This window comes from Trachypithecus francoisi, unplaced genomic scaffold (assembly GCF_009764315.1).
Source record: "Trachypithecus francoisi isolate TF-2019V2 unplaced genomic scaffold, Tfra_2.0 Lachesis_group11, whole genome shotgun sequence".
Taxonomy (NCBI): Eukaryota; Metazoa; Chordata; class Mammalia; order Primates; family Cercopithecidae; genus Trachypithecus; species Trachypithecus francoisi.
In genome coordinates, this window is record NW_022681456.1 from 34,252,235 (window position 1) to 34,278,426 (window position 26,192).

Consider the following 26,192-nt stretch of genomic DNA (forward strand, 5'->3'; position numbering starts at 1 on the left):
GTAAATACCAGGAGGTGGGGACCATGGGGTAGGGCGGGCGGGGTGGGGGCACATCTTAGAAGTCTGCCAGATAAGGAGAATGGTGTGAACCCAGAGGGCAGAGCTTGTAGTGAGCCGAGATGGTGCCACTGCACTCCAGCCTGGGTGACAGAGTAGGACTCTGTCTCAAAAAAAAAAAAAAAAAAAGAAGTTTGCCAGATACATTTTATGATGATCTTCTTTACAGTCTAGTTTTAATTGTCCGCATTTGTAGTTAAAATGGAAGAACCCATCAAAAACTACAAGCAAAAAAAAAAAAAAACACCCTTTATTTCCTTGGACCATTTCCTGGGACTGTGATGTTCACAATCTGATGGTTTAAGAGCCACCTTTGCTATTGCCACTCAAAAAAGAGGCACATGTCTCTGGTCTGTAGAGTTAGGTATAATGTAGCATGATGTAAGATAATGCAGAAGTTAGGGACACTAGAGATTTGCAAATTGTACATAATCACTTCACAACCTGAACATCACTGATCTAAGTGATATATACAAATCAGTAATCCCATAAAACAGCACAGTTTCTTAAAATGTATTTATTCTTCACTGTTGCCTCATTACTGAAAAGAGCATTTTCCCATATATGTTAGGTCAGTGAGTCTACTAAACTCTATTAGACAAAACTTTAAGAATGTTAGCAAATAAAACAGGTTCTAATAAACTAACATAGCTAGAAAGTTACAAGTGGTCATTTAATTTTAGGCCTGAACAAAGAAAATAGATCAAAGCAACAGTTGACCCCCTCAAAATGGTATGAGCAGAGATGGTAGGGATTGAAAACTCAAACATTTTTAAAGAAAAGATAATATGGAATGGTGGAAACTGTGGTGCACTGGAGAGTAGAAGTTCTGCCCCTCCTCACCCCCAGTGTGATGTTTTTTTCATAAACACTTTGTTAACAAAACAAAGCATTGGGGGCCAGATTTGGTGATAGCTGTCACTCTGCTACCCCTATGTCATAGGCGAAGAGAATCACTCTAGAAATAACTCTTAATATGATAAGATCACAGATTATTTCAGCCTTAGAAAGGACTATTATGAATGTGACATTCTTTTAAAGAAGTTACACCTGAATTTTAAGGACCTTGAACAAACTAGAGTCTTTAAGAGAACAGAGACATCTATGAAGAGAATTTTAAGGAACTTGAAAGAATCAGCATCTTCAAGAGAACAGAGTCATTCAAGAGAACAGTCATTCAAGAGAACAGAGTCATTCTCTGAAAGGCGCTAGTTCTTTCAAGGTCCTTAACGTTCAGATGTTTGTTAATTCTAGTCTTGATGGTTGATGCAGATGTGTGTAAACTTTAGCAGAAAAGTGTACAACCAATGTTATTTCTTTAAAAGTCTAGAAAGGAAGGTTCAGTCTTATTTCCCTGTCACTTAGAAAAATAATAGAAACTTGTTCCTATTTCTTCTGCTATTTTTCAGAAGGGCAATGACAAAATATAGCCCACAGGCACAGATGCTCTCATGGTACCTTTTGACAGGGCAACTTTTCATTCTCCCATCCCATCACTCACTCTCCATCTACCCTCATTCTTTTCACTTGCATTTCTTTTTATTCTTTTTATTGCATGTCTTAAACTCACTGCCACCCAATGTTGGCCTACTGCCCAGTGGACATCAGTTAAAGATACATGGTCAAAGAGAATCTCACACTCACATATGTGCACTGTTAGCATGGAGGTCCTAACCTAAAGTAAATACACGACGGGACCCAGTCTAACTAAGGGCATAGAATATTCTATTTCCTATAGGTCCATTCCTTAGTAAGACAGGCTGTGGTATTCCCAGGGTTCTTATAAGCTCCAGTCAGTTCTGAAAATGTCTTGTGGTTGTTTTTTGTTTTTCTGTTTGTTTGTTTGTTTGTTTGTTCTTTGCTGGGGTGCAAAACAGATATGCTCAGTGCTCAGGGGTTGGCAAACTTTTTCTGTAAAAAGCCATATCATAAATATTTTATACTCTGCAGGTCATATGTCCTATATTGTGGTTACTCAACCCTGTTGCAGAGTGAAAATAGCCATAGATGACTCAGAAATGAATGAGTGTGGCCGTGTTCCAAATAACTTTATTTACAAAAACAAGCAATAGATCAGGCTTAGACTGTCGCCATAGTTTACTGACTCGTAACTTATCAATAAATATCCAGCTTCCATACTTTTAAGAATCTTCTAAACAGGGAAGAACACAGATCAGAAATATAGCCTACTTTATCAGACTAGTGAAAGGCCCCAGGATGACCCAAGCCTCCTGATGTCATCCCAAAGAAATGTGTAAAATAAACAGAGATGACACTGGCTGTATGTCTATTAGAAAAGGAATCAGCTCCTTTGGCCATTTTCATGGGACTATATGCTATTCAGTGTTCAGCACTTATTTCAGTCAATAAACAGGTGTTTATTGAATATGCTATACTCGCAGATCTGACACCAAAACTATGATTCTTACAGAGTTCTGTTTCTGTGCCACAAACTTTCCTTACTTTTTCTAATATTGTTTCATTAGCTTCTTATTCTTAGTCTATTTTATACATTGATATTCCCTAATTCAGCCTTAATTCTCTCATCTTCTTCCTTCCCTTACCCTCCTGAGGCGCCTTCTTTTGCCTGCATAGCTTCTGCTATCACCTTCATATGAGCAACTTTCAACCCTCGTCTGGGTTTGGAGCTCTTTCTGCCTTCAGAACGCCTATATCTGAAGACAGCTGAAGTCCATTTCTTTTAAAAAACCCAGCCTCCATTCTATTATATTAATTGTTATTCATTTATTCTGAAAATAACTGTGAGTGCCTACTGTCTACCATTTCCCTTAGCACTAGGGTTACAGTAATGAGTAATATAGATGAAGCCCTTGCCCTCACCAAATGTGTATTCTAGTGAGAAAAATTTATTTTTATATAGAGATACCTTTGAAATATTTCATTATATATACATGCTATATTGTATAACATTACATATTATATTCATATTATATCATAACCTATTACATATAATATATATTTATAATACAAATTTATAGTATATATAATATAAAACATATATACTCTAATACATTTCTTTGTTGTATATTATATGATATGTTATACAATAATATAATAATTATATATAATATGTTATATAATTATGTGCAATAGACAAATGTCATTAAAAGACACAAGGTGCTGATAATATACTCAGAAAGAGCAGTTGACTTGCTGAGAGACTGTAAACGATCACCTTTCTAAAAAAGAAATGGTTGGTGCCAATGGATAAGAAAGGAAGAAAGACTAATTGACATTAAGGTAAAAAAACCCTAAGTTATTTGGGCTATATAAATGTTGAAGTGACAGCAAGTCATTCAGATGCTTTTTATTATTCCTTAGCCTGGCACACAGTATGATCAGGGTAATGAACTCTAGCCACTATAACAGCTCCAAATTCTCAGTGGTTTAACACCGTTAAATTTATTTCTCACACATGCTAAGTCCAGTGTGGGTCAGGCAGCTCTCCTCCAACCAGTAATTCAGGGACCCTGGCTTCTTCGGATCCTTCCATCCTGGAGTTCTTTGTGGGCTGCCATGACAGCAGGGTAGAGAGGAACATAGAAGATCACTTGGGATGTTCTATTGCCGTGACTGGAAATGCATCACTTACTTTAAGCCGCATTTGATTCACCAGGATTCAGGTTCCTAGCCCTCATTAAACTGCAGAGTAGTCCAAGAAATATTATTTCTCTTCCTAGGAATATGTGATAGAATTCCTGAGAATCTAGTCATTCTGTGCCAGCAACATCATCTCTCCTTCTGTACCTTAACTGTCACCCTTCTTCCCATGGGTAACTCCTATTCATTCCTTAATACTTAAGCCTTGGAGAAATCTTTACAACATCTTCTCTCTGGGATAGATGATTTAACCCTTCTGTGTTCTCATTACACCTCATAAAAACCACCTATTGACTAATTTGTCTCTCACTCAAGATTAGGATCTTGGCCATGTTCATCTTCCTTTCCTGGGTATGGAGCACACAGATCGTGAACATAATAACGCCCAGTTAATATTTATTAGACTGGACTGAACTAAACAAGAATGCAAATTAGAGGTCAGTTCCAAATGGGTCAGGTTGGGATGCCCAAAGATATTTCCAAACTGAGTGCCTTTATTTTTAAATGTTTTACAAATTGATAGGGCGTGTCCTTCATGCACGTAACCACGACAGCACTGGTAGCCTGCATTTCCTAGGGTGAGATTCATGCTTCCTGTTTACAAGTGATGACTAGTAACTAGTCTGTTCTACGGGGTCACATCGAGAGAAGGAATGGCCAGTGTTCATGAAGCCCTCTGTACCCTTTGAAATGACAAAGCCCCCTATGTACAAAATGCAAAATAGCAATAACTGTATGGACTGGATAGATTTTTAAACAACTGCTGGGTGTGAGAGCGCACAATTCAAACTTACTTACCTGTACTCTGCTCCCAGTTTTTTGTGCAGTTTCACAAAGCAAGATGGCTACTACATTCTTCCCAAGCTAAAGAGGGAGAATTTTTAGTGTTTTTTTTTTAAAGAATTTATCTTGGAATCATTTATTATGTAGACCACAGAGCTGAAATATCACTTTTACTCCTAATCTCCCTCTGATATTTACAGAGAAATGGGAAAGGAATTAGTCAGGAAAATAGGTTCTGATCTATTGCTATCCCCAGCAGCTGTCATCCTTCAACTCTGAGAAGTTCCCCCCCCACCCCCATTTAATAAAGAACAGTGGCTCCCTTGGAGTTATCCTGCAGTCTGTAGTGAGGGAAATAGGGCTTTAAATATCTGAGCACTTTCCCTTCCTTACATAAATTCGTCAAAGAATAATCACAATTTAGAGCTGGAAGGGACCTTTGAATCTCCAGCTCATCATCTCACTGGAGTCGTTTCACAGGTGAGGAAACTAAGTCCCAGTCCTATTAATTGACTTGCCCCAAGGAAGATTGCTTCTTGGTAACTGAACTGGAACTAAATCCCAGATATCTGTGCTCATGACAATTGCCTCATGAGTGAATACTGTGCTGTATCAGAGACCCAAGGCTGTGAGTTGCTTGTGTGTTTGTGAAAGAATCCAAAAAGGGACAGGAAATGAAAGAACCAATTGACTAGAAGCAAGAACAGGGATCATTTATAAAATCAGCCTTCCTTTTACATTTCAGGCTTAAAAGGCAGTTTTTGCAGCCTCCATGGACCACTGAACTCCTTTCTCAAGGCTAGAAGGAAGGGTTGTGGCAGGAATCCAAGAGCTCTAGAAATACAGGAAAAAGGCCGGGCGCGGTGGCTCAAGCCTGTAATCCCAGCACTTTGGGAGGCCGAGACGGGTGGATCACGAGGTCAGGAGATCGAGACCATCCTGGCTAACACGGTGAAACCCCGTCTCTACTAAAAAATACAAAAAATTAGCCGGGCGAGATGGCGGGCGCCTGTAGTCCCAGCTACTCGGGAGGCTGAGGCAGGAGAATGGCGTAAACCCGGGAGGCGGAGCTTGCAGTGAGCCGAGATCGCGCCACTGCACTCCAGCCTGGGTGACAGAGCGAGACTCCGTCTCAAAAAAAAAAGAAAAAAAAAAAAGAAATACAGGAAAAAGACAAATATGGAAAAGAAGAAAGGCAGATATAGGCCATGTGAGCTGTCCAGCAGCCACCGAGGTCATTCACTTATTTATCCTTGAAGGTAGCCTGAGAGAAGCTTCACTGATAGCATACAGTGCTGTTTCCATAAGTAAAATAATCTTAATTTATTTTCCTTCTTAATCCGGGTAGAGAGGAAGGAAAAATAGGCAAGATGGAAGGTCATTCTCTAAGAGAAAGTGAAGACACATCTTTAGAGCATTAAACTCCAAGGAAATGACATTTTTATGGGATTAATCTAGGAAGCAGCATGATGGAATGAATGGTTGGGAACATGGTCAGACTATCCGAGTTTGAATCTTGGCTCCATTCTTTGCCTAATTGTCTGACCATGGGCCAGTTTCTACATCTTTCTGTGCCTTGTTCCTCACCTTTATAATGAGTGTAATGATTTCACCTACTCTATAGAATTAAATGGGTCAATATTTGTAAAGCACATAAAATGGAGCTTTCCAAAGCATATGTGCTATATTCGTGTCTATTAAATACACAAGGTTTGAAGCTGAACCAAGAAAAAAGGTCGGGTTCATTCGGCCCATTAATTGTATCTGAAAATTACTACTCCAGGCATAAACAGTAAGCAAAATATATCTCCTTTCATTTATTCATTCATTAGATATTTATAAACCACCTACTGCATGCCAGGCACTGTACTGGCTATTGAGAATTTGGTGTTGGGAAGCAAGACCTACAAGGTCACTGTCCTCGTGCAGCTTAAATTCTAGTGAGGGACCCCCCAAAAAAGAAGAAAAACTATGTAATTTCAGTTAATGATAAATGCTGTGGAGAACTATTAAGCAAGAAATGGACAGAAAATGATGGGAATTTGTGAATGCTATTTTAGGTGGATAAACTAGAATTCATACTGAGGTGGCTTAACTGAGGTTCTTAAACACCCCACTGTATTGTCTAAACACTGTACTTCAAAGCACCCTAAGGATACTAAGGGGATAATGAGATGAGTAAGCTAAATAATCCACTTAAGGCATCTTTAAGGAATTTGCAATCTTGCAGGGCCTCAAAAAATAACTCTCTTGAGTTTTTAGTTAAATCTAATTTAATCCTAGTTTAGCCACCTACTGCTTGTGTCACCTTGGCCAAGTTACTTAAATTCTCTAATCCCAGTGTCCTTATCTATAAAATAATAGATAAGGAACCTATCACATTAGGTCATTGTGAGATATAAATACAAAAATGCATATGAAGTTTCTGACATTTAGAGGAACTCAATATTAGTTATGACCACTTGCATTTGTTCAATAAATTCTCCCTAGATTAACAAAAATCAATACATTTTTGATGTTGCTTTTGCCTGGAGCCAAGAAGTAACAGAAAAGAACTCAATTACTGACATAAGAGAGTCCGTGACTAAAAATGCCCGTGACTGCATTGCATAGTGAACATTCTACTCTCAGCTAGTGGATTTCCCACAATGCAGATTATTCATTTTCTAGATAAGAAACTGGCAAAACTTTCCAATTTGATTGTCATCTACTAAACTGATGATTTTGAAATATATTTAAAGTTTATTGTTTAGTCCATCAGAAGCTAGAAGATAAGGTATTTAAAGTCATAACTCATGCCTCCCTATTTAAGAGATGAAATGGGCAGAGCATGGTGGCTCATGCCTGTTATCCCAACACTTTGGGAGGCCAAGTCGGGCAGATCACGAGGTCAGGAGTTCAAGACCACCCTGGTCAATATGGTGAAACCCCATCTCTACTAAAAATAGCAAAAGTAGCTAGGTATGGTGGCGGGCACCTGTAGTTTCAGCTACTTGGGAGCCCAAGGCAGGAGAATCACTTGAATCCAGGAGGCGGAGGTTGCAGTGAGCCGAGATCCCACCACTGCACTCCAGCCTGGGCAACAGAGTGAGACTCCTTCTGAAAAAAAAAAAAAACAGATAAAGTAAATAAGCCTAATACAGAGAGGTCTTCCTGCCTGCATCTCTTAGAAGCAATGCAGTCAGTTCCCAACACTGAGTGGGAATGGGAGAGAAGTTGGAAGAGGAGGAGAAATGAAGAGTATCTTAAATAGCAAGGACTCAATATAAATATACATAGTGTAGAATGGAATGGACGTGAACTGAGAAGCTGAGCAATCAGGTCTTGACAGTGTAGTTCCATTTAGTTGCTAAAGGCATTGTGATTTTATAGAAAAGCAGAACTGTGCATTTACACAAAAACTGTAAAACAGCATATTCACAATTTTGAATAAGGCATTGTCACCTGCCTTTGCCATACAGTTGAAATAAGTGCTAACTTAATTATGGAATAGAATTTGGCTATATTTCCTTTTTTTTTTTTTTTTTTTTGAGATGGAGTCTCGCTCTGTCGCCCAGGCTGGAGTGCAGTGACGTAATCTCTTGGCTCACTGCAAGCTCTGCCCCCTGGGTTCACGCCATTCTCCTGCCTCAGCCTCCCAGGTAGCTGGGACTACAGGCGCCCGCCACCACGCCCAGCTAATTTTTGTATTTTTAGTAGAGACAAGGTTTCACCATGTTAGCCAGCATGGTCTTGATCGCCTGACCTCGTGATCCACCCCCCTCGGCCTCCCAAAGTGCTGGGATTACAGGAGTGAGCCACCACGCCCAGCCGAATTTGGCTATATTTCTTATTTTCAATTGAAGGCATTCAAGCAAGATATTTCTGTTCAAGTTATGTCTGCAAATGAATTGAGCATTTACTTACGTCCCAAGACACAGTGCAAGGAGAAAAATAAGATGAAATTGTGCAGTATCTGCCTTCAAGAAGATTTTAGTCTAGCAAAGGAAATCAGACCAGTATGCAAGTGATCTTAATATAATACAAGTCAGAACATGAAACAGGCTATGATAGCAGTAAAAATACAAGTTTTGTATGTTAAGTGAAAGGGAAGGTATCTTCTGTTGAGGGAATCAGGAGTAGGTTCCAGGAGAAGGAGACACATGAATCAAAAAGCCATTCCTATGTACCTTTAAAACTTCTCTGTTGTGGCTGGGCATGTTGGCTTATGCCTGTAATCCTAGCACTTTGGGAGGCCAAGGCAGGAGGATCATGTGAGGGAAGGACTTCCAGACAAGGCCGGGCAACATAGTGAGACCCTGTCTCTCAAAAAAAAAAATTAAAAATTAGCCAGGCATGGTGGCACAAACCTATAGTCCTAGCTACTCAGGAAGATTGCTTAAGCTCAGCAGTTAGAGAGCAGAGAGCTATGATCCCACCACCGCACTCCAGTCTGGACAGCAGAATGAGACCCTGTATCTAAGAAAAAATAATACATAAATCAAAGTTAAAAAAGAAAACTTCTTTGTTGTGGAAGTTTGTGATAACTCATGACACTCCAAGCAAAAAAGTGATCCAAAGCATATGTTTAGCTAACAGGCAGATAGAGATGCTATTTTTTCTCATTCGTAATAACCATCCTCTGGTTATTACAGCTGAAATACAACTAGTGCCATCAGTCCAGCTATAAATTTCGTTCATCACTTTGTCCTTCAAGCTGTAATGAGACAAATATTTCGAACCCAAACAAATACCTCTAGTGAGCTTCAATGGAGCAGGCTAAACTAGTGACATAATTACTATTCTTTCTTCCCTAAGCTAAGCACTGTTTCATTATGTGGTATTTCTTTATCGTTACTTGTGTGGGGGGTGCGGAGGGGTGGTAATCAATGGGATTTTCAACTTCAAACCAGTAGTCCTTATACCTATCCTTTGGCTTTGGGTTCTAGCCTGATGGTTGGTCTTCTGTGGACCCATAGTGAACACTCTACCTAAAGAATATGCATTCTCCAAGATGTTCCTCAGCATGCCAGAAAGACGTTCTGGGCTAAACCCCTATGTTAATAGCAATCACTTAAATAGAAGATTGGCTATGTGCCAGGCACTATTCTAAGTACTTCAGAGTAACTCAAAATTAACACATTTAAATCTCAAAATTAAATCCCTATTTTGCAGGTGAAGAGATTAAAGCTCAAAAAAGTTAAGTAACTTGCCTAAGGTCACACCACTAGTAAGTGTCAGAGTCAGGATTGAAACTGGCCAGCCTGGCTCCAGAGTCTATGCCCTTAACTGCTTTCCTCTGCTTCCTGTTACTGGAGTGCCCCATCTCTGTGCTCTGTGGAATCACCCATCAATATGCTCATCTTGGGGAAAAAAATGACTGGCCATTTTTACTATCTCACACAAGTCTATGGCTTTCTATTTTAGTAAGTAGACATTCAGCTTTTTCTTTTTTAAAAGTTAATAGATAACTACTGCCCTTATCAAAGGAAATGAGTACCCAAGAAACTGCCAGATTCCTCTTTCATGTCTTCAAGAGGAAATACATTTTAGCTTTATTTGTCGTACCATGAATTCATGAAGGTATAAGTGCTAAATGGATACACTTTAAATCATTTATAAGGTTATAATTTATGAATCACAGAGTCCTGACAGGTTAAAAGCTTTTCCTTCAATGCGTTATATTAGTTTTAACCCTCAACCCCTTCTTTATTTGGAAGCAACTGCTTGGTGGCAAAGGATTGTATTTACAATTTTCTAAATACTAAGAGGTAAATGTATTATAAGAAAGTTTTGAATGTGAAATTTTCCCCACAGATACACAAGAGATTATTTCAGTAAATGTAGAGAGATCCATTTCCCTGCCTGTCACCTCTGGGACTCAATTACATTATCATGCACTTCAGCCAGATCGCTTTTCCTAGTGCCACGTGATATAGCCATAAAGGAACAATTACCTTGTGTCCCGAGACCCAGCAGACTCAGAGGTAGATGAAAGGAAGCTAGAGCAACTCCAGAGACATAACGTCTGCAAACACTCACATGGCCATGCACAGACTAGCAAATTGCTCATTGTCCATCCATTCAATCAGACTGTCCATTCATTTCAGCTCTATGCTAAGTCTAGAGATGGAAATGGAAATGTGGAGAAGAATTGGTCCCTGCCTCAAGGAGTTCTGCCTGCATTTTAGACAGAGATAGATACGTCAAAAACTAGAATACTATGTGGAAAATGCTACAAGAGGAGAGAAGAGCTAAATGCATGGGCATCAGGGAAGGCTTTTTGGACAGGTGGATGATGCTTGAACTGAATCTCAAAGAATGTACAGGTGTTTTTAGCCAACTGGGACATTGAAGGAGTCACTTCAGACAGAGGGTGCCGCCTATGCCTGCTAGGACTAGGACTAGGGACAATAAGGAGAAATGGATGTCCATATTCATCCTCTGTTTCTCTCTCTCTCTCTCTCTCTCTCTCTCTCTCTCTCTGCCCCCCACCTCTATCACCCCCCCAACAAACGTGTACACACAAACACACATACAATCACTTCCTTCCCCATATATTAACCCCAAGAGAAACTGTAAAAGAAACTCCCCCAAATGTCTCCAATCCACTCTAGCATTTTTTCTTTTCTAGAACTTACAAAAACTGGCATTTATCTTTGTATACAGTCATATGCCATATAACAACATTTGGGTCAATAATGGACCACATATATAAGCGGTCCCATAAGATTATAATGGAGCTGAAAATTTTCCATCACCTAGTGATTTATGTTAAATTGCCTATAGTTTTCAGTACAATAACATGCTGGACAAGTTTATAGACTAGGAGCAATAGCCTAGGTGGGTAGCAGGTGATATCTAGATTTGCGTAAGTACACTATATGATGTTCGCACAATGACAAAATCACCTAAGGATGCATTCTGATGTATCCCTGTGGACACAGAACTTTATTTGTGTGTATTTCAAATGTATACCCAAGAAAATTACATATTCCTGGAAGGTAGGAACTTTATTCCCTTTGGCATTTATATAATATCTAGGATGATGTTATATATATTGTCCTAGATATACAATATCTAGGATGATGTTATATATGTGATGCACTGTAGTGCCTAAAAATTCTTATTGAATTAAATAAATAATAACTACAAAAACAATCGTAAGAGTGACTCTACTGGGGATTCCCGTAAATAGAGCTGAATATTCTTAGTCACTCCATTGTCTGAGATAATTAGAAATTCTGGACTGACAAATACATACATACACACACACACACACACACACACACACACACACAACAGACTATGAGGCTGGAAACATTTTCCTAAGGATCAAGCTATTTTTTGTTGTGACTGCTGTTCTCACTCCAATGGTAGTGGAATAGTTCTTAGATTATCCCTTAACTGTAAATATAAAAGGGGTTTTCAGGAAATCCAACCAGGGCTTCAAAATAGGATAACAGCAACAATCATAGAGCAACACTTCTCTGCATATTCTAGGCTTTACTGAAATTCCTCCTAATGATTCATTCAAAGTGTCTCCTGTCACATGTGCACTATTAACTAGACTACCGCTGACCACGAGACATCTGCCCTTTTCTGCCTCTCTTGCTCTAGCCTTTTATGGTGATGTCTTCTGTCACCAAGGCTTGAGACAGTGCCACCAGGACCTACCAAAAGTGATCTCAGTCCTGTTCATACTCACTGAAGGTGCCAAATCTGCCACTAATGAATGCCAAGAGCTGCTTCAGAGCTGCAGGTGCCCAGTGTGTCAAGGGTACTGATGTCTGTGTCTCTGGCTATGATACCCATTGTCTTCCCATCAAGGATACCTTAGCCAATGCCAACTGAATGTTCTGCCAGTGCCACTGAAGCTTGCCAACGTGGCCATCATTGCCAACTGCTGGTGCCCAGTGTTGAGGGCACCAATATCTGCAATATGGCACCATCTCTTCTTGCTGACAAAGTTGCTGGTGCCAATTCTGCCGATCCTTTTGTTCTCAATGTCCCAAAAATGTTTCATGATACAGCCATTTAATTGAAACCTCTTCATCTTAAGGGATGGTCCATAGGAGACTGGCCAGGGCACAGTGAGAGTGCCAGATTTTAAATTCATTCAGAATCACCCATTCTCTCTGATACTCATCTATTATTCCTTGAATCTCTGAGCAGAGTCTTTCCAGGCCCCTGGAATCCTCATTGAGCACAGACTGCTACAATCCTGTCCCTGCCAGTCACCCATACATTCCCACACACGATGGATGAATACAGTACTCTTCAAGCTGAGACCCATGCCACACAGCTGCAACCATCAAACTGACAGATTCCTGATCCGTGTTTTAGAACAAGGATGATTTTATTTTGTGTTTCAGGAAAGTATGCTGGTCTACCATCAAGATACCCAGAATCTGACTACTTCTTGCTGCCTTTACTTTAGTACTTTGTCCAAGCCACTAGCCCCTTCTGGATTACTGCCACAGCCTCTGAAAAGACCTCCCTATTAGCTTTACTCAACACAGCAGTCAAAGTGATTCTGCTGAAATGTAAGCCAGGTCATGTCCCAAGTCTACTCAAATGCATACACTGACTCCCCGTTTCCCTCACATTGAAAGCCAATCCTTGCCATGTCTTATGAGCCCTCACTTATCTGGTCTCTGGTTCCCTCTCTTCTCTGTGCCCACACACTGCTCCAACACCATTGGTCTCCTTGTCATTTCTTGAACATATACTGGACCCTCCTTCCTGAGGGCCTTTGCTCTACTTGTTCCCTCTACTTGAAATCTTCACCCTCAACACAGCCAATCCACCGTCTTTATTTTTCATTTTTTTATTTTTTGAGACAGAGTTTTGCTTTGTCGCCCAGGTTGGAGTGCAGTGGCACAATCTTAACGCACTGCAACCTCCACCTCCTGGGTTCAAGCAATTCTTGTGCCTCAACCTCCTGAGTAGCTGGGATTACAGGCACATACCACCATGCCTGGCTGGTTTTTTGTATTTTAGTAGAGATGGGGTTTCACCATGTTGCCCAGACTGGTCTCAGACTCCTGAACTCAGGCAGTCCACCCTCCTCAGCCTCCCACAGCTTTGGGATTACAGGTGTGAGTCACTGCGCCCAGCCAATCCATTGTCTTTAAATCTTTATCCAAATCTCTTCTGAATGAAACTTCCCCTAACCACACTATTTAATACTGCACCTGCCACACCATACATACACTCCAGTACTACCAGTACCCCCCACACTGTACTTTCTCTTTTTTCACAGCACTTATCACCTTCTAACAGACTATATACTTTATTTATTATGCTTACTAATTATTATCTGTCTTCCCCACTTATAAGATGAACTCCACAAGGACTGGCACCTTCATATGTTTTGTTCACGGACACATCCAGAACAGTGCTTAGAATATAGCAAACATACTGTTAGTATTTGTTGAGTAAATGAGTGCATGGATGGATGGATGGATGGATGGATGGGTGGGTGGGTGGATGGGATGGATGGATGGATGGATGGATGGATGGATGGATGGATGGATGGATGGATGGATGGAATGGATGGTAGGTCCTCATTTTTGTAACTCCCTAAGTGAATGTGAGTATACTCATGTTTGACCACCATGTGAATGATATGTTTTGTACTGCTCTCCCCAGGTAGAACATAAGTTATTCATTTGTACACTGCTAACTCTGGTTGTGTGGTACATTTATCTGTTTGAAGTACTTCTGTGGATGATGTTATTATGCACATGCCTGGAGGCTCTGAGAAAGGACATGGTTTTTAAATATCAAATAAATAGAATTGACACTCAGGGCATTCATTACCTTCTGAAGACTCAAGTTTGGGGAAATTATTTTAGTTGAGACTAAAAATATGCAAATGATATTCTTGATTAATAGTAGCATTTCAAGTTTCTGTTTGAAGAGCAAAACAGTGTACTATATAACCACCAAATAACTGCATGAATATCAGAAAACATGTACTGTCAGAGAAAAAAAAGAGACCCCCTCTCTTTTTTCTAAACATAGTTCACATCACTGGTAGAGCTTGTGAATGCTAGTGAACATTGTTCAGCGCCTTATTCTAGTTGCAGTAAATCCTCTGTTCATCTTTAATCTGAACTCTTGCTTCATAAAAAAAGCTTTGCAACAAGGAAATATATCAAAACAAATAGCGATGGTTAACAAAGGGCTCTAGGGTCAACATTACCTCAACAAGAATTTTAGAAATGAAAAGATGGCAAAAACGTTTCCTTTTATTAAATTTTTAAAAACACCTCTTTTACCCAAAACTTCAGGGAGAGGTACAATAAAACCATTCAATAAAGTAATTCAACATCAAGGACTATGTTATATGTCTACTGTGTTATGACTCTACTGGTCTTTTCATCTGCATCCCACACAGATCCTACATGGCAGATAGCATTTCTCAAGTGCTGCTACAGATAGAGTTAATCTCCCTGGGCACAGAGGAAGCTAAAAAGACCAGTGCCTGACTAGTAGCTCACACACACTGCTTGAAATAAGACAGAGAGATTGTTTTGTAGTTGTTGCTGTAGTGGTTGTCCTTTTTTCCCAAGGATGCTTTATAGAACTTGGCTATGTTGGCAACTTAACTCCTTTAACTTGAGTCTTCCCAGTGCCTTTGTCCAGAGGGGGTGCCTCCTATCCCTGATGACTAGAGACTGGACCAGTCTAGTGCTTCTAGGCTATTCTGGGCTGTTGGAAGTTGGTCACCTATGTGTCTTGAAAACGTTTTTTAATCTAGTCCTTCATTGCTGTTCATTGCTTCACTTCTATTTTACTCCATGATCTAAGACTTGTCAAAATTAGGGATAACTCAAGCTCTCTCTGGGCTAGACCTTAATTCATTTCTCTTATTCATGAAATAGAAATCCTAGACAATTAAGAGACAGTGTCTAGTCCAAAGCACTTTCCTTTCCCTTTATTTCCCAAAAATGTAGTATCAAATAACATCCAGATACTACTTCTGCCCTGTGCCTATAGCTGGGAGTCTTTAATATCTGAACACTCGAGGAACCCCAAATCAGCGAGGCTCAGTTTGTGGTGGGAACAATAATAGAGGGGTTACCACTTTCTGCAGCTGTGAGTCCATAGTGACATCAGACACAATTCTCTTACTTCTGAAGGTTTATGTTTCTCTTTATTCTTTTATAGAAACTGTATCCATAACAGAGTCTAATTGCAAACAAAGGAGCTGCAAATAGCAGACTTATTTGTACATGTATACCTCCCTTGCTACAGATGCACAACACAGAGAGTTTATCACTTCTTGCTTTCCAACAACAGTCACAGTATATTAATCCTTTCCATTCCCACATAAGGAATATAATTATATGGGATACCCAGGCTCTCAGACTCCCTAAAGGGCATCTTCCTAAAGATCACCTGAAACACTTTACAACTGAGGTGATATGTGTGAAATCACTTGAGGCTCTTTAAAGTCCCGCATCATTGTTAAGTGATGTTCTTATCATTAACAGTGCTCAGCATTTTGGAGACGTCTCTCCCAGCAAAGTTGCACTGCCATAGATAGCACTCGGATGGCGATGGGCAGACTTTTTTCTGGGGCCCCATGGTCAGTAGATCAGCCTTTCTCTTTTATGTTCAATCAGCCTTTTAAGAGCCACTGATGAAACAGCACAGTGATGTCTAAGTCCAGGTCTCACAGCCTGCAGGAGATTTGATCCTCACACTACTTGATAGACCTGCATTTGGACTTGGCAGCACACTTTCTGCTAGTACTGTTTGTCCTGGTTTATTTTCAGGACTCCTGTTTGTCCAAGACTTGGGCAGCAGCAGGACAGAGCAGAAGAGTCTAGAACAAGGAGCCAGAATAGAGGCAAGTACCTGATGATATCAGCTATCTGTATTACAAAAGCCATATCAGGCAGGAAGTCTGAGTGTACAAAGTACATCCAGGTGGGAAAAGAGAAGCTACGGTCCATGACAGCTTCCTAGGCAAATTTAAGTAGCTGAGCCTGGCACATCAGGGATATTGGTACTGGTGGGTCTATGCAAATGATAGGTTGCTGTGTTTGTATCTGAGGAGTCGAGGCGACACGGGCAACAGCCCTTGCCCACGTGAGGACTTTCACTAGAAGGTCACATGTACTTCACATACAGGCATCCAGCTCTCACCTAGTCTAAACCATGTAGCTTCCAGACACTCTCGCTCTTTTAACACAAAGAGTATTCACCCTGAAGTTAGCTCCAACTATCCTTGTCAGAGCTGTAATTTCAAGAAAGGCGGGCAAAGTGTCAAAGCAAAAGGCAAGCCCTCCCCTGCAATCTCCACTGCACCCTAGAACTTACTGTTTTATGACTCTGACCCTCCTCAACTCTGAGTCCTAATTTCTTACTCCTTTCTGTGTGTTTTCCTTTATGCTTTCTAAAATCTCATCTCCCCCTTTTCTTCCCATACAAACTCCCCAAAAGAATGATATAGATTACACTTACCACTTCCTCATCTCTACCTCACACCCCAACCTAGGGCAGCTCAGGTTCTGTGCTCTTCTCAGTAGGATGTCTGGTGACCTATTTCTAATTACCTATTTGTGATCCCACAAACACTTCTCCTTCGTCATTTTATTAGACTTCTCTGCAGCATCCCCTCACTGCTGACCATACTCTCCTTGACACTCTTATTTCCCCCATTTCTCTTCTTGTCTTGACCATTCCTTCTTTGGTCTCCCGAATATTATTCTTATCTTTTCCTTATTCATTGAAAGTGTTGGTTCATTCTCAGGCCACTTCTCTTCTCTCACTACAAAGTCACCTCTGCAGTCTTACCTGTGCATGATTGCAGCTCTCACGATAAAAATAACAAAGATTTATTGAATGCTTCTGTGTGCCAAGTATTGTGCTAAATTCTCCTTGTGTGATTTCATTGAATACATATGGCAACCCTCAACGATAGATATTCTTTTAATCTTTCACATTACTCATCAGAAAATTGATGCTTAGGAAGTATGAGTAATTTACTCAAGGTCAGACAGCTAATAAGTGGATTTGCCAACAGTTTCACCTGATTTTGATGATGCCCAAGGCCGCGTGTCTCCCCAGACTTCTCAAATTTAAAGTGCCATTGCATAGCATCCTAAATTTCTCATGTCTCAAAATTATTCATGTCATCCCAGTCTATTTTCTTTTCTCTTTTAGCCAGTTAACACCACCATTTGCCCAGCTATCCAAGCTACAAACCTGGGGTTTCCCTGCATTTTTCCCCTCTTACCTCTTGCATAGTTGTTACAAAGGGATGATGCTGTGATTGACAGAGAAATGCCAACAAACACAGTTAAAGGAAATGAAGCTTCTTTAATGATTAACAGATGTGAAAATTTATGGCCCCACAAAACAAGAGATATTACAATGTAATGTCAAATGGAAGTACAGCCTTCATTTAAATGTTCTACATGAAACTGCCTTATTTTTAGTTATGTTTGTATTCAAGGAAAGGCTATGATACTGAAATAGAGACATTCATAATATAGTGGTTTAAAGAATGGAATATTAACTTCTCCCATATAATAGTCCTGAAGTGAGCAGTGCAGGTTTACAAGGAGGCTTTGCTCTATGCAATTCTGCAAGGACCCAGGACCTTCTATTTGTTGCTCTGTCATCCTCCAAAGCGCTACTACTCAGTGTGGTCCATGGACTGACAGCATTAGCGTTACAGGAAGCTTGTTAGAAATACAGAATCTCCAATCCTCCCTCCAAATAATGGAATTAGAATAGTCTGGTAATAGGATTCTCCACATGATTCCTAAGCATGTTGAGGTCTGAGAAGCATTTCCCAAACTCCACGGTATTGTTTTGCCTGTGTAGTCAAAGCTGCACTGCAGGCACTGATATTCCAGCTTATAGGAAGATGAAGAAAAAAGAGGAATTCTAGGTCAAGGAACTTCTTTTAGCTAGAGGTGACCTGAAAGTTACATGCAACACTTTCATTAGCATTCCATAGGCTCAACCATATTTTCACAGCAGCAACCAGAAAAGAAGCTGATGTATCTTGTCTCTAGTCCGGTAGGCATGAACCCAATTTAACCCCATTGTGTAGAAGAAGAGAGGACAATTTTAAGGGAACAAGTAGTCTCTGTCTCAATTTTCTAACACTTTTGGACATAAAAATATCTGTCTAATCCATTATTGGCTTTTCAGGGTTCCTTATTCTCTTGTTCTAAATATCATGCCAATATCATAATTGTAGTTTAATAAGTTGTCCCATCAAGAACTACTTTTCTCATTTAATCCCAAAGCTATTATAATGTATATCACCTTTCTCTCTCTTTTTATTTTTATTTTTTTACCTGTTTTTATTGGTTTCCTCCTGCTGTACCTTCCATCTTGTAGCTCCGTCATCTCATAAGGTATTATCCTTATCTGCACAGAAAAACCTGGCTTCAGGCAAAGAGAAAGAATGCCGGAATGACAGGCTGTCTCTCTGTGTGTGTGTGTGTGTGTGTGTGTGTGTGTATGTGTGTGTGTGTATGATGTGTATATGTGTGTGTGTGTATATATATATATATAACTCCACATATATATAACAGATCCATAATATTTCAAATAAAGCTAAAAAGTTAAGAGAAAATAAAACCATAGAAGTCATGTAATCTTACAAAAGTCTTCTAGATTCGTGGTTTTCAAACATTTCTTTTTAAAGCCAAGAAAACTTTTCTTCTTCTTACTTGTATAAAACACATAAAATCAGAGTTACTCTGGTTGAAGTCAATCAAGCAGTCTCAGAGCATGGGTTATTCAGCTGCCCCGTAGCTGACCCCCCTGCAACCCCAGAACTCCACAGAGCACTGTCCTGTGGTTTCCCTGCCTGCTGGTCCACCTATCATGTTAACAGCATACTACTCTCTCTGAGGCCAAGTATTCTCTAAAAAACTGGAGGAAAGCCATTTGGGTGGAACAAGAACAAGGAAGATGTTTCGTAAAATATATGTTAATATATCTCAATTTTCCCAAGACTAAAGCTTTCACTACTATCTCGAATTTCTGTCTCAGCTTAGGTTTTTTTCAGACTTTGGAATTCAACTAATTGAATCAAATTGCCTTGTTGCGAGCCTCTGTGATGAAAGCCTGCTGCCTGCTCACCACTCTGCCTCTCAGATTATAGAGTGAGCCTGACTTCCGTTCATGCTTAGCAGCACTGCTGGCCTGGCAGGCCCGTGGAGCTGTCACTTTCTAGCCCTGTCTTGCCAGATGTTCCCGCTGGAAAAAGAGTTTCATCATTGCTAATTTGAGAATGCAGTCGCGGTGCTCCCTGTGGGTGCTGCTGAAGATACATGAAAGATATGTGAATGCCATCTGACCTTTAGTCTACATGTCCTATCATATACATATATATGAATTTTAGTTTTGTCTTTGTGCTTATTTTTTCTTTCCTGGGTAAATAGGATACTAATTTAAAATTAATTTACAAATCAAGGAATTGTAAAATTTAGGAATTATAAAGCAGCTTTGAGATCCTTGGTCCAACACCTTCATTTTAGAGCTGACACCACTGAAGCTTAGAGAGGTAAAGTGACTTGTCCATGGCTACACGGCTAATAGAATCAAGTCTGCTGTGCTATGGAAACAAAGTCCATTGCATTCTGTAACACAATATCCTATCTGGAATTGGTTCTTGATATATGGAGGTTTTAAATAGTTATGAATGTTATTGTTAGGCAGAAAAAGATAACCTTAGTTTTTGTAATGTGGAGTACAAAATACAAATCTCTCCCACAAATGGATACCAAGCCACTGAAATGAATTTGTCATTTTGTCCTCAGGTACTCATTAAGTCACTTAATTTAACAAACATTTAGCATATGCCTGCCATGTGTGAGATGCTCTGCTGGATGCTTTAGGGACTTCAAAAATGATTAACACCTTATTTCTTCACCAAGGGGTACGCAGTCCAATGAAGAAGACAGATACTTGCTTCTCTATTATTGAAAGCAGACTTTAATAATACTATAATAGAACTCTATGGAAAATACTACAGAAATCTAGCAAAAGATATGATTTTGGGGGAGAATAATGGTAACATTAGAGAAAGATTCACACAGGAGGTAATGTTTAAACAGGACCTTTTAAGGATAGATAGAATTTCATTAGGAGAAAAAGTAGAAACTGTATTCCTAGCAGAGGGAATGGCATGAGCAAAGGTGTGGAGGTATATTACATATACAGTGGATTATGCCCCCAAAATCAAACTCATACAACAAATAATTACTTAGTTTAGTTTAGGGTTAATAAAGATGCAGCATATAGGGCAGGGGCAATGGCTTGTGCCTGTAATCCCAACACTTTGGGAGGTTGAGGCAGGCAGATTGCTTGAGCTCAGGAGTTTGAGACCAGCCTGGGCAACACAGCGAACCCCTGATCTCAACTAAAAATACAAAAGAAAATTAACCAGGTATAGTGGTGTACACCTGTGGTCCCAGCTACTAGGGAGGCTGAGGTGGGAGGATTGCTTGAACCTAGGAGGCGGAGGCTGCAGTGAGCCAAGACAGAACCACTGCATTCCAGTCTGGGTGCCTGGGTGACAGAGTGAGACTCTGTCTTAAAAAAAAAAAAAAAAAAAAAAAAAGATGCAGCATGTAGAGTTTCTGCATGACAATGAGGTAGCTTGGGAAGGATACTGATGTTTGCTTACTCAGCATCCCTAATCTTTCTCAGTCTCATGAAGATGCATTTGCCAATAGATTCATAAATTAAAAGGTCTCAGTTATATTCCACAGGCATAATGGATAAACACCAAGGGTTTTTAAACAAGGAGTGACTCTGTTCAGTTTTTCCCTGTAATCAAAGTTTCAGTAGTTCACAGCAACAACGACAAAAAATATTTTTTTCTTACTCACAGGTCTGCTGTGCTTCAGCTAACTTCAGCTGGACTTTCCTGAGCCCCATCGAGCTAGGGTAGATTCCAAGCTTTGGGTTAAATTTAGGTTTGCTCCACAAGTCTTCATCTTTCTCCTAGAACCAGGAGTTATGCAACTCCTCAGCACTTGCTATTCTCATTATGAGAGAGCATGTGAACACTGAAAGATTAGTAGAACACAGGAGCACAGAGACCTCATCTCTAACCACTGCATTGACACTTCACGCATTCTGTTGGCCAGCATTGATGAGACTGGGAAGTAACTCCAGCCACAGTGAAACATAATGTCAATCCCTTGGCACAGGGCACAGGGGCATAATTCTAATACAGTAAGAGAACGAAGAATTGGAATAAACAGTTCAATCGACTTGAGTGACCTCATTAGATATGTTTCTAAAAAAATAGCTGTCAGCTGAAGGGGAGAGGGGTAAAGATGTTAGCAGATGCAAACTTTTTCTAAAACAAGATAAAGAAGGAAGGAAATAGGGGAAGTAGGAAGGAATGAGAGAGGAGAGCTTTGATTGAAAGCTGAAAAGACTAGCAGCCAATGGCAGAATATTATGCAATTTCAAAATAAGCATGGGTCCAACTTAGGGCAATGGAGAGAAAAGAGAACTAAGAGTTATTATTGAATAACTATTATATTCAAATCAATGTGCTAGGCAGTTTGTACTCCCTATTTCATATAATTTTCACAACAACACTTGGAGTAGATACTATTATGCTTATTCTAAAAAAGAGGAAACAGGCTCCAAGAGTAACCTGCCAAAGGTCACCCAAGAAATACATAGCACTGCTGGGAATGTCATATTCCAAAGTCCATTTTGGAAGAAGAGAAGTGAATTGAGAATCATCTTAGAAATCAAATTGACAGACCCTGTTGGCCTAATTAGATATGATAGTAAACAGAAAGAGGAAAGTAAGATAACTCCCAAGCTTCTGCTTGGGCAGTGGAGTAATAGCTGCCCATTAACTGAAATGGAAAAAAAAAAAAAAAAGAGGAAGAGAACCTGTTTTTGAACCGAAGGAGTTAAATTTGTTTTTGACTTATGTTGGTGACACCTATAGGACATTTATGTGAGATGTCCTACAAATGGTTAGAAATTTGCATCTCAGAGCTCATGAACAGAAGCCAGTCCTGAAGAAATCCCTCCAGAAGTATGAGCAAAAGCATTACAAGCATGGGAAGTTATATTAGCAAAGATATGACTGTGTAATATCCAGGTCGTTTTCAGGGAATGCCTAGCTATTTAATGTACTGTTGAGACATACACGTGTCTAGTTACATTTATTGGGTACACAATAGCAGAGGAGTGGGAGATTAGGCTGATCTCCATTGGCCTTGAATGCTGGAATAGGACATTTGGACTTTTCTCGAGAAGGAACCGCTACAGGTTTTTATACAAGGGTACATTTAAGGGTCTGGCTTTTAGGAAGACTAATGTAGTAGCAAGATACAAGCTGGACCAAAGGTGGGAGACGATGTAGAAGGCTATTGCTTTAGTTTTTGTAAGCACTAACGAGAACCTAAGCAGGGTAATGGCAGTAGGAACGGAAATAAAGGAACAGATGGGATCATTGCTTTGGAAGAAATTATTGTGCAGCACAGCAACTATTCTGCATATCATTAAATATGTGTCAAGTTAATTTTGTAACTGCATTTGGCTCTAATGGTTTCCTCTCTTCAGGTATGCAGAACCTTCATAATTTATTGGTCATCTGTTCACATATTTTAATTAAGAGTTATAATCTCATGAGGGAGAGACTATGACTGTTTTGTTCTCTACTATTTCCACAACATTCATCAGAATAGGTATTGATTAAATATGTATTGAATGAGTGGGTGGATGAATACTGCCCTGCACACCTCAGCATACCCATTTCCAAGGTCTCTTCAGTTGTGCTCTCTACCCTACCCTTGTCTTTCATCCTCCCACCAAATATTTCCCTCCCTCTCACCTCTTTAAGATTGGTCTGGGAGAACTTGCCTTACAGGAGTAATCAGACCACTAAGCAGCCTGCATTCAGTGCAGTCCTGGTGTGATTGTTTTGTTTTTTTTTTTTTATTTTCCAATTATTCAACCAAACTCAACTGACCCTCCCTTTACTATTTATAAATATCATCTCAGACATAGCCAATAACTTTCCAACCATGTAAAATGTTGAAGACTCAGTTCCAATTTATTTGAAACCTCCAGTTTTATTTTCTTCACCACCTTCCCCCTCCCCCAAGTTTAGACTTCCCCCAAAGGACTGGCACTTCTGTCTTTCGATTCTAAATTTTAGGGCATTGGGACAAGAAAGGGGAATTGGAGGGACAAGCAAACATCTTTATACTTACCTGTATTTTCTCTGCAGTCCTATTGTGGGTTCCCTGATTCTTTGGCTAACATTGACCATCAACACCCTCTGTGTGTCAGATGGCCACTAATTGCTTCCTCAAAAGAGTGTTGTGTAAGTGCTTGGGGGTAACCTGTGGGAACCCCATTGCACAGTTCTCTGGTATGAGACAACTGACTTTGACACAAATCCAGTCATCAAGCCTCCCTGGGCTTGTCCCCAGTATCTGTTCCTGGGGTGGTCAGCTTTATGGATGGGCTAATGGCAAGACCTCCCTACTAAGCAGTTAACTTCAACCTTAGTGTTTCTCACTTTCTTCCCTTTTTTCTCTTTCTTTCTTATTTCATGTCACTGGGGCACTCAGGGAGATTCCTGGGGCCAGAGTGATGATTTAGGTTAACAGAGTTATTTCAACCACCTTTTAACAAAGCCTGGAGAATGTACCCAGCCCCAATATTTTTGTAATTCTCTATAGAATATGAAGGTACCAAATACCTATGAGCCTCCCTTTTGGGTCCTAGCCTCCAATTTTATATATACATAACATCCGGGTATTTGTGAATGCCACTAACTTTCATTCTGCAAATGCTGAGTTGTCATTTACATTTGTAGCTACCACATAATAAACACAGAGTTAAGTGTTACATGAACAAACATTTAATGAGCAGCTGAAATGGGTCAGTCAATGTAAAAGTGAAGAACAAAAGTCTGACCAAGTTCAGACTCTAATGTAAATAATAAGTTGCACTCTAACTTTAAAATAGGGAACATTTAGACCAGGAGCAGTGGCTCAGGCCTGTAATCCCAGCACTTTGGGAGGAAGCCAAGGCAGGTGAATCACTTGAGCTCAGGAGTTCAAGACCACCCTGGCCAACGTGGTGAAATTCTGTCTCTTAGTAGAGACAAATACAAAAATTAGCCAGGCATGGTGACACTCACCTGTAGTTCCAGCTACTCAGGATGCTGAGGCATGAGAATTGCTTGAACCCAGGAAGTGGAGGTTGCAGTGAGCTGAGATCACACCACTGCACTCCAGCCTCGGCAACAGAGCAAGACTCCATCTCAAAAAATAAAATGAAACAGAGAACATTTAAACTTTGAAATGGAAACTAGAATGGGGAGCGGAATAACAGGAAAAGAGAAAAAGTAACTTTAAAATGAAGGAGTAGAGAGAATCTCAAAAATGAGAACCGTGCACAGTGACAGAAAACTTACCGTGTTTAAGATTAAAATCTGAATCCCTGATGCCCAGACTAATCTTTTCTCTGCTCACAAATCAGAATCATATAGATTTCCATTAATATTTATCTCTTTGAATAGAAGGAAGAGGAAAATCTGTGTTGCGTTTTGCCCAGCATTGCTGTTTCCATCATGAATTTTACCGAAGGCCCCCATCAGGTTGATGAGGTGCCAGCTCCCCTTAATAACTGAAGTATTAGATATACGGCGTAGCATGCAAAACAGCCCAAGTTTTAGAAGTGAGTCACTTCGAAAACCAAGCACCACAAATTCAGCTACAATTTCAAATAAAAGCTAAAGGACCAGAATAATCCATACAAAATTTTAAACCCAGAAGTTCCTCTTGCTTAAATTACTTTCACACTCCAATTTAAACTCAGAAACATTATGTTGCTGTCACATTTCTTTGTTCTCCTAAAGTATTTTTTAAAAATCTGTATATAGCTGACAAAAAATAGAGGCCTGTCTGCCAGCAAGTTCTCTATTCACGTCTAACATACTGTAGAGTCGATGCAGAACACATGGTCTTAAAATACCCAAAGGCCTCCTCTCCTTTACTGGTTCACTGCAGCAGTATGTTTCTCCAGCATGTTTGCACTACCTCCAATACATGTCTTGCATAAGCACGAATTGCCTTTGAATGTTTAAGTCATGCAGTATTTTCACATGCTTTGATGCTGTGCATATGAGAATTATCATCTACATGTTGAAAGTGCACTTCCTGGTGCCTTCGCGTTGAATTTAATACCATTCAACTGACATCATTTTTAATTCCACCCAACAGAATGCCAATAATATCTGTGACAGAAGTTTGACATGTTTAGCTCTTCCAAATATAGAGTTAATCTAGCAGCTAAATTGGAAATTTCTGGGTATATTTTGAAAACTAATTCAGCATGAAAATTATTAATGATTTAGAATTGTGAAAACACATCAGAAAGTGTTTTCTTTTTCCTTATTTCCATCTCCAGAAAGATCTGTTCTTCATGTCAAATAAATTTTCAAGGGGAAATCTGCATTCTGTTGTTGGGACACAAAGTATACAGTTTAATCCTAATGTAATTTTCTTCATTACAGATGAGACCCATTGGGCATGATGGCTACCATCCCACCTCTGTAGCTGAGTGGCTGGATTCCATTGAATTGGGCGACTACACCAAAGCCTTTCTAATTAATGGCTACACATCGATGGACCTGTTGAAAAAAATCTGGGAGGTTGAACTTATTAATGTAAGTTGGTCTCTTAGTGACACCTTAACTATTCAACCCTTGATAA

General features: G+C 39.9%; 1 protein-coding gene across 16 annotated transcripts in view; it reads left to right on the top strand.

Annotated features, from left to right (window-relative positions):
* The window catches only part of ANKS1B (ankyrin repeat and sterile alpha motif domain containing 1B), a 1,305,582-nt gene that overhangs the window by 955,528 nt on the left and 323,862 nt on the right, over window positions 1-26,192 (top strand). For all 16 annotated transcript variants that reach the window (XR_004439654.1, XM_033220935.1, XM_033220933.1 and 13 more), the window contains one exon: window positions 25,994-26,146. Coding sequence is in view for 15 of the 16 variants with exons in the window: in XM_033220935.1 (XP_033076826.1) it covers window positions 25,994-26,146 (153 nt within the window). In the remaining variant the exon portion in view is untranslated. The remainder of the gene's footprint in view (window positions 1-25,993; window positions 26,147-26,192) is intronic.